This window comes from Procambarus clarkii, chromosome 81 (genome assembly GCF_040958095.1).
Source record: "Procambarus clarkii isolate CNS0578487 chromosome 81, FALCON_Pclarkii_2.0, whole genome shotgun sequence".
In the NCBI taxonomy this organism is placed as follows: Eukaryota; Metazoa; Arthropoda; class Malacostraca; order Decapoda; family Cambaridae; genus Procambarus; species Procambarus clarkii.
Window position 1 is genome coordinate 17371652 of NC_091230.1, and position 9918 is coordinate 17381569.

Below are 9918 nucleotides of genomic sequence, written 5' to 3' on the forward strand. Positions count from 1 at the left end.
CCTCCCCCCTTTCCTCACTCTTCCATATGCCAACAAGAGTCCTCAATAAAGATAAGGTATCTGAGTATTAGTCTGTATAAAATGTGTTTTTTAGTTAATGCTAGCAGTACCCAGGCCACGCGTTGCTGTGGCTCGGCAACGCATGTGCGTTGCTGAGCCACAGCCACCTTCCCTTTCCCCCAGTCCTCCCCACCAATCCCCCCTCACCCGTCTCCTCGGCCTCCCAACCATTCCCCACTCCACCGTCCCCTCTTCCTCCCCACTCCACCATCCCCTCTTGCCTCCCACCATGCCCCACTTCCCTGTCCCTTTGTTCTCCCCACCATTCTCCATTGCCCCATCCCATCGTCCCCACCATCCCAAACTTCCCCGTCTCCTCATCCTAGCCCACCATTACCCCCTCCCTTATCCCCTCGTCCTCCCCACCATCTCTCACTTCCGTCCCCTCGTCATCCCCACCATTCCTAACTCCCTCGTTCGATGCCTTCCCAAATGGTCTGATGTTCCCCTCAGAAAATTGTTCACATCAAGTGATCTGATGTTCCCATCACCGAAATATAAGAAAAACAGTTAAAAAATGAAATGAAAATATGAAAAAATAAAAAAATAAACTATACTCACGAAATGAACGGTATGGTAAACAACACAGCTCAATTTCAACACAATGCCACACAAAATAATTCAATAAAAAATTAAATAAATCGAAATCCATGAAAATAAAATTTATCAATGCAATTGGAAACATTGAAATGGAATTCGTAACATTTAGTATAGCATGCATGTTGCTTTTATGTGCAACAGATGGCGCTGTTTTTCAAAAACGCATGTTTTTACCTGTCATAGGGATGGCATCTATATAGTAGGTATATAAAAAGATGCACCTATTCGAATGCAATGTTGTGTCAAAATTTCAAAACAATCGGTGAAGAACTTTCGGAGATTACAGCATGTGTTGCTCTTACATCCTACATATGGCGCTGTTTTTCAAAAAAAGCATGTTTTTTCCAGTCACAGGTGAGGCATGTATATAGTAGATACATAAAAAGACGCGCCTATTCGAATGTAACGTTGTGTCAAAATTTCAAAGCAATTGGTAAAGAGGTTTTGAAGATTTCCCTCACATGAAAAACACAGTTTTTAGAAAAAGCATGTTTTTTTTACCGTCACAGATGTAATATCTATATATTATGTATATAAAAACCTGCTCGGATGTGAATGGAAAGTTGTGTGAAAATTTGGTGATGATTTTGGGGCTTAATATCCCTGCAGCCCAGTCCTATAAAAACCACTGTGGTTTTTGTCATGCTCTTCACTACCCCAGCTTTCAATGCTTTATTCTTTGCCTTTTTCCAGTGTCTTCCCTTGTGTGGTCGCTGAGGGCAAATTCCTTTTCTGCTTGCAATTTTCTGCAATATTTTCTAGTGAAAGTAATGCCATGTGTTTCACCCTTATGATAGCCTAAGCAGTATTTTGCCTTTTGCATGTGTTTAAGGTTGCTTTGACATTTTAAATGTCAGGGAATTTCATTTTTTCATGTCATGCCCTTATAGGATGGGCATTATCTATTAGGAACAAGGATTCTAATATATACAAATATAATAATGTAATTTGCTGACCAGATCACTTGCAAAGTTATTTGTCAATACAGTATATCTTTCCTAAGTAGAGCACTTTCCACCATATAAGCCACTTGGTCGGTAAATCTCTCTAGACATGTCCGATATACCCATACACAATTCTGCATGCTCTTATATTTTATAAACTCTTTCTTATTACAAATCTTGCACTATTTTCTTGGGATTGGCTTATACATTTTGCAAACTGCTAGCCTGAAATTTTTACTTTTATAAATATATATTATGAATTAAACTTGGACATTTTATTCCAGTTCCAGTTAAACTGAAGAGTAAAATTTAGCAAACAAGAATTGTTTGTACAGATGTAGTAAACTCTATGGCAAAGTTACTCAAAAATCTCTATGGGATGAATAAACAAAACTCAGATTGCTATATTTATTACAATATAGTAAATCTTAAGTTTATTCCAATATTAACCACCGTCACTAACCAATTAAGATTAACAAATTTATAATAAACTTTTGGAATTGTCATTCAAATAAATTTATTATTTGATTACTTGTCTGCATGTAAATAAACCAAATACCTGTACAAGTGCAGGACTGATCTAAGTATTTTGACAAAATAAGTATCTTAATTGAAAGTTGGAACACAAGAAAAATCAAATATGTTCCAGCTTTAATGAAATGAAATCTTGAAATCTGTTAATCACAAAGCCTGTACCCTACATTCCACCACCTCTCATGGGAGGCGCAACAAGAATAACTCCATCTCCTCGTACAAAGAGCATTGGGATGTTTCGCCGTGTTGTTTTGTAAACTTCCTCAAAAGTTTCATCATCTACCTGTAAATGAAGTTTGCATTATCAAATTTCTTTAAACTTCACAAAATGCAGCAAATCCTCTATTGTATTTCTGAATTTTGGAAAGACGCATCACTCAAATATCCTAATCAAGACAGTACAATGTATACAATTCAAAACCTACTCTATGAGCCTGTAACACATTTTGGATAATCCTTAGCAAAATATGCAATTACTTAAGATTTTGAAATTTCCAAAATTATGATACATTTAGCCAATGCAACAATTACCGCAAAATAATCTGCCTTTTTAGTCATTGTTGACTGCCGTAATAATATTTATTCACATTTTGACACACTGATACATCAAACAATTCCTGAAGGTTAAATGTATGTCCCACAGGCATTCCCTTCTAATCATTTAATTTACCATGTATGTCCCACATGCATTCTCTTCTGATGTTGAAGTTTGTTGTGTACTGTGGAGGAGTGGTAAGAAGAGGAGACGTGAGCAGTGTCAAATGCAATTGGAAAAATGATATTGCATAGATCACTGGGAAGAGAAGACGCCTGATCTCCAACAGTCCTTGGGCCAAATACTCATTCTCTTCTGATCATTTAATTTACTAGTAAAGTCTCAAATGCAACTCCAAATACAGTAAAATATTCTTACAACTGAGGTCTACTGCACCTTAGTTAGAGAATAGTCCGTATTCCCAGTTTCAATTTCCATTCTAAAGTTTTAACTTTACAAAAGAGGCTGAGACACATTCGGTGACGCCTAAATTTTTTTTATTAATTCCTCTTAATACCTTACCTTTGAAAACAGGCCTTTTCACCTCAACAAAATAGGGAGAGTAGAAATGGCTAAGTAATGTTAGAACATTTACATAATTTATGCAATATAATATTGGAAGCATGCATTCTCAATTTAAAAAACTGGTTAAAAATCATTTTTACATACCTCCACAGAAGTCACGGTCTCTTCTACATCCCCTAAAATCATGTTTAGATGTTGATCATAAGCATGGAGGCGACCCCTAAGTTCTCTTTCATTACGCATCTTTACATAAATTCTTTCATCCAGTGACAAACGGATGAGATCCAGAGGCTCTTCCACAGCTATTGTACCAATTGTTGGTTCCACATCATCAGCCATTTTTCCACCTAAAAAATTTCAGCCACTTATAAAAACTTTAACTTATAAATCACCTTAAACTTGAAAAGTAAACTAAACTTCAAGTATATTTTCTAGAACATAGGTGCTTCCAATGAATTTTATGTTCACCCGAGTTTAGTTATATAGTGCACAAAGTGCAGAAAAGTTTAGAATAGACTATTAAACACATCTTGCCTACAAAGTCTTCATCAAATTTAATAGATGCACAAGAGCAGCTGCTTATAAAAAGTAAAGATGGTGACGTGTGGGCAGGGTAGGACAATTGGGCAATGTTCCTTTGTGTGTGTGTGTGTTCCCAGCAGAAATTGGGAATCTGAATGTAAAATGATTGGCAGATTTGTGTCTCACTGAAAACATGGCACTAATTAACCTCTATCAGTAGCCAATAGCTACCGATATTAAAAGGGATGGTAGGTTGTAAAACATATTGTCCACAAATACTGTAGGGTAACACTTGATATATAGAAATAGCAAAATCAAGTAAATATACCTTAATGATTATTTCAACTTTTATTTCTTAAATAATGCAACTTACCCTTGTTTAGTTACACTTTCCACTAGAAAAACTAGCCTAACATAGATTTTTTAACATGTTCAATCTTGATTACATTCATTTACACACTGTAGTTGGCTACCTTTTGCTCTGTATATCGATGACACAAATTCAATTCATCTGGTCATAAATTTTGCATAAATTAGTTATCTTGAAGCATGAACATTCAAATACTACACCCAGGAGTCGGCAAATCTCCTAGCAGCCGTACTTGGTACCTTGCATCTACTGTACTCCACTAGTCATACCGTCCTGGTACATGTTTACCCTTGACAACTTGTCACCCTGCATTTCACACATTATTCTCAGGTTTATAATAAAACTTTGTGCTGGAACTGTTAGTGATTTTGTACTCTTAATAGAGTGCAATGTCTACATTTCCAGTGAAGATGTTGGAGTGAGCAGGCGATGAGTCACAATAACGTGGCTAAAGTATAAACAATTGACTTGAGAATGGTCCAGGATGGACACAAACGTCGTCGTCCCTTCACCTTCTAGTGTGTGGTCTGGTCAACATGTTGGAGTGAATTTATAAGATGCTCTATAACACCAATTGTTAAGTTGACCAATAAATTATAAGCATTACATTTCCAAGGTACAGTATACATATTATTAATTTAACTTGTTAACATTTATATAAAGAATAAAGAAAAGAAAAACAGTGATGCCAAAAATAGTCCTACAAAATGCACATTTTTATCAAGTTTAGTGGTCAAGTGTGCTTGCCTTATAAGTATGTTTGAAGCATACAGTACACTACACCTGAGGAAACAAAGGTGCCAAAAAATATATTAGACGGTTTTCTTTTGCAAACAGACTGGTAGACGAATGTGAGAAGGATGTAGTAAGACGAGACGGATGTAGTAAGTGAGAAGGTATTGGAGGCCAAAACTGTGAGTAGTTTCAAAGCTCAAAGCGTTATATGACAAATAGTATTGGGCAGACGGGACACCACGAGCGTAGCTCTCATCCTTGTAACCACACTTAGGTACTGTACTTACATTATACAGTGTATGTATGTGTATATGTGTGTGTGTGTGTGTGTGTGTGTGTGTGTATATATATATATAAACCGAAAACTCACACCCCAGAAATGACTCGAACCCATACTGCCAGGAGCACTATGCATCTGGCGTACAGGACACCTTCACTACTCGACCATCACGACCGTTTAAAAGATGATGGTAGCCGAAGCTATTTACCCCACCATCCCGACGGCGCTCTGATAGTAATCTTGGGCATAGTATTTTATCAAATCACCTCATTCTTTGGGGCAACACGTGAGAAACACAAATGCAAACAAGCCTGAATGGTCCCCAGGCATATATGCAACCGAAAACTCACACCCCAGAAGTGACTCGAACCCATACTGCCAGGAGCACTACGCATCTGGCGTACATATATACACACACACACATGTATATGTAGTACCTAGTAGCCAGAATGCAGTACTTGGCCTACTATGCAAGGCCTGATTTGCATAATAGGCCAAGTGATTTTCTTTATTTTCAATAAATTGTTTCATATTGATTTACAGGTATTTTAAATATTATTATTATATTATGTTAAGAACATGAATTATTGATTTAGTTTTGTTAGGTTAGGTAGGGTTGGTTAGTTTCAGTCATATATCTACGTTAGTTTTAACTCCAATTTAAAAAAATTAGCTCATACATAATGAAATAAATAGCTTTATCATTTCATAAGAAAAAATTAGAAAAATATTGAAACTCCAGAAAACTTGGCTTATTAGGCAAATCGGGCCTCGCATAATAGGCCAAGAACTGCATTCCGGCTACTAGGTACAACATTATATATGTATATATATATACATACATACATATACATATATACATAATATATATATAATATATATATAATATATATATATAATACAGTATATATAATATATTATATATATATATATATTATTAATCCAACAAAATAATATTTTTTGACATGGTTAGATATAAAAAATAACTTACGGCAAGTTAAATGCAGCAGGATTTATCACCAGCATGAAAATGACTCATGTATGTAGCAATACCTGACAATTATAATGCATATGCAATATTTTTTGGACAATCTTTTAGACCATTCATTTGCAGGTGATAAAGGCAATGAAACAAAATATAGTTTGTATTTCATATACTTATAAATTATTAATACACAACTTAACACTACTAATTAGTGTTCATCTTAGGCATCAACTGCAAAACTTTAATTGGACCAAAAATAAGACTGTATAGTATTAGTAAATTGTTTTATATTTAACATGTACAAAAGCTTGTCTAATAAATAGCAGTGATATCCCTAAAGGTGTTTATTACAATAAACTGTGCCACATGAATGCTAGTTAAAAAAATAAATACAAATATAAACTCAATAAGAGCAAATACCTATAATAAATTTAATTATTATATTTGGGAAAATATAAAGTCCTTACCATGCAAGACATCTCTTGAAACAAATTTTTTTTAATTTGAAAATATAAATTATGACTGTTTTGTTGTAGTCACAAGTTAATTAGGATGCATGAGCACTTTTTTTCAATTACATAATAAACTACATAATCATCACATTAGGGTCCCAGTAGTACAATCGGTTTCATTCTCAACTCACAATCGAGAATTCCAGCTTAGAATCCCAGGCAGGACAGAAGTGGTTAAGCATGTTTCCTATCACCTAATGCACCTGTTTACCTAGCAGTAAATAGGTACCCAGGAGTTAGTCAGCTTGTTTTGAGGTTGCATCTTGGAGAGGGTCAATTAGTCAACCTCCATACAAGCTTAACATGTATAAATACACTGGCTACCTGTCCTCCGACACAATGAATTATAGAGTATTACTATTATTATTTTAAGCAAACCAAAATATATGCTAAAGTCAACTACCACTTGGGTATGGAGAGAAAATTAAATAGACAATATTAACTCTTTGTCATGGCAGTTCTGTTTCAAACCTCCATACTGTACTTTTCTTTGAGTATATTTATAAGAAAGGAGTGTACTCCTTTCATATACAGTACTGTATTCCAGATTTTTTAATAGAAATGCTGTATTAAAAAAAAAATTTAATATATTTTTAATACCAAAATATAATAAAAATATTCCCAAGGAATTGCACACATTTTACTAGCAAAGAAAAACAAATTAAGAAGCTTTCAATGATGTGTTGTTTCTTGTTTATCATTTACATTTCAAATAATACAAAATAATTCATGTTTAATGTTATTATAACATTTATAATGTGACCATGTTCTTGAACAGGAACTAATTATTTATGTTGGGTTAGATCTACTGCATGGGCTTGCTTTTCCTCCACCGCCACCAAATGGCAGCAGTTTTTGTATGAAGCTCACATAGTTCACCATCATATTTTATGACGAAAGTTCAAAAGTGTTTCCTTAAAAAAATCCTTCAAATTTATTTTTATTTTCTTCAATTAGTTTTTGTGCTTCAGCCCAAGTAATTTTCTTAGGAATTGTTTCTCTTAAAAACTCAAGGTGCTCTATGGTGTGAACAGCACTTGAAAGATGATCATAATTGATTATTTCTTTAATGCCTGCTTGTTTATAAGCTTCTTCAGCTAAGTATTGAATAAAGAGTTCTGTGGCCTTAGTGATGAGGTGAAGCGTCTCCTGGGGTACTGTCTCAACATCAGGACAACTCTTCATGATCATTTTGACACGCTGGGTGGGAAGGATCAGGTCAGTGGGAGTACTACTTGGACGGCCTGGTTTTCCCGGTGTCTTCACTAGAGGAGACTTTGATGGGGAAGATGCCATTTCTGCTTCCAACCTGAAGTAATAATTGAACAAAAGTTACCGATCTAACCACTGAACCTTAACCTTTAATCTTTGAAGATTATTTTATAGTATTTGTTTTTAAGAAGCAGAAATGGCATTCTACAGTAATGTTAAGTATCAAATAAAACTAAACAGTTTTAATATTTACACATGATTACAATGATTTTTAATATTCAAATCATTATAAATTACAAATAAATTAATAATTAGATATCAAACAAAGCTTCTAATTACAATATTCCTCTGCACCTTATACAGTGCTAAAAGTACAGTACCAATTTTCTGAACTGATGGTTGTTTTCTTTGGTTAAACTCACGGTTGGAGTCCAAACGAGTACCTTTCCAATTTTCACCACTGCCTCGCCACCTTTTCAATCAATAATGTTATCTTTCTCTATTTTTTTCTTTCCTTAGTCTTCATTTTTTAGTTTTTCTCATTTTCACTGTATTAAGCAAGCGCCTACTTTACAGAATTTTCAAATTGCCAAATTAGCAAATATGATTCTTTGACAAATGTTCCTCGAGTCTTTGGAACATTTAAATGTATCGAAATTGCAGTATTTGAAGAAGATTTCAGATGCAGAGTTCTGCCCCTCAAAATATTTGTAGTCTGCATAGACACACGATACTATATTTTTCCAATATATATCACGTTTCAAATTGTAAGCTAAATGTCATTCACTTTAAGCAGAAATGTGAAGTTTGATTTAGATTGATGTACACCTGTTTAGTTCAGCCATTATTGTAACTTGCATAAGTCATTACAGAAATAGTTTTCTATTCTGAATTTGACAATGTAAAAATTTTGAAATGACAAATGTAGCTTTTAAATCAAAACCAAATTTGTGAGTACTGTATATAGTTTATAACAAATTTCATGTTATGTTATTATGACTTTCTCTAATGTATATAATTTATTGTAAATTTGTGTAAACTAATAACTATAAATGTAAAAAACAAACATTCATGAAAAAGTTGAGAGTAATTGATGAAGGTTGTAGATACTATCTATATACAAGTACTGTACAGTACAAAACAGCCAGATGATATCCAGAACAATAAAACCTTATTAAAAATATATAATTTTAGTGACCAAACCACACATCAGGAGATGAAGAAACGACGACGTTTCGGTCCGTCCTGGACCATTATCAAGTCGTGTGAAATTATCAACAAATACATTGTAGCATAATTTGAGGACTATTAATAGGGACATTGTAGCAAAATTTGCGTTCAACATAACTATGATATAAGCAGACAGCAGTGATAAAAATGGTGAAGTTGCATGTCTTAGGCATACACAGTATTGTGGGAGTGGGTAGCACCAGATACAGTTTATTTATTTATTTATTTATTTATATATATATAAGAAGGTACATTGGGTTTGTGAGAATACATTGGATAGTACAGTATTTACATTCTTGTAAAGCCACTAGTACGCGCAGCGTTTCGGGCAGGTCCTTAATCTAGCAGTTCGAGCTTAAACTGGCCTTACCAGTTCCACATTAGCAATGCGGCTGCTAAAATTGTCTAGGTCCTATCAATGCACCACAGCCACCCTATCATTGTCTTGCAATATATAAATTCAGCCATTTTAACAGGCTTACCTTTGCTAAAGAATTAAGAGCTGGAGACAAACACCGCGTGTCTCAAACAAACAGCACCGTCCCTACGCCAATCACAATGAAGCTCTGTCACTCACGCTGCTCCTCCAATCAGCACTCAAGACCCATTCCGCATAGCCGGAGACCCTAGTAACTTCTTGAGGACCATTAATATAAATGTTTATCTTCCTTCTATTGGCTAATGCTGTGTGAAATACTACCCCTTTCCATAATATTAATTTGTAGTTGAGATGCGTGATATTGCATGAGTAGTGTATGTAAATATGTTCGTTGTTTTAGAGCGCTGGGCCCAGGAGCTAGGCTCAACAAATTGAATGACAAGAATGAATGTACAAGAATGTAACAACTCTTGTATATATCTCAAAAAAAAAATT

General features: G+C 34.6%; 2 protein-coding genes across 2 annotated transcripts; both read right to left on the reverse strand.

The window, feature by feature from the left end:
- Positions 1–1998: 1998 nt before the first annotated feature.
- On the reverse strand, positions 1999–9675 carry LSm3 (U6 snRNA-associated Sm-like protein LSm3). Its single transcript, XM_045766653.2, has 3 exons — positions 9527–9675; positions 3343–3545; positions 1999–2421 (listed from the first exon to the last, which is right to left on the reverse strand). The coding sequence occupies exons 2-3, from the start codon at positions 3535–3537 to the stop codon at positions 2302–2304; spliced, it is 315 nt and encodes a 104-aa protein (XP_045622609.2). The 5' UTR covers positions 3538–3545; positions 9527–9675; the 3' UTR covers positions 1999–2301.
- On the reverse strand, positions 7518–7898 carry LOC123773051 (chromatin accessibility complex protein 1). The gene has a single exon (XM_045766550.2). The coding sequence runs from the start codon at positions 7896–7898 to the stop codon at positions 7518–7520; it is 381 nt and encodes a 126-aa protein (XP_045622506.2).
- Positions 9676–9918: the final 243 nt, after the last annotated feature.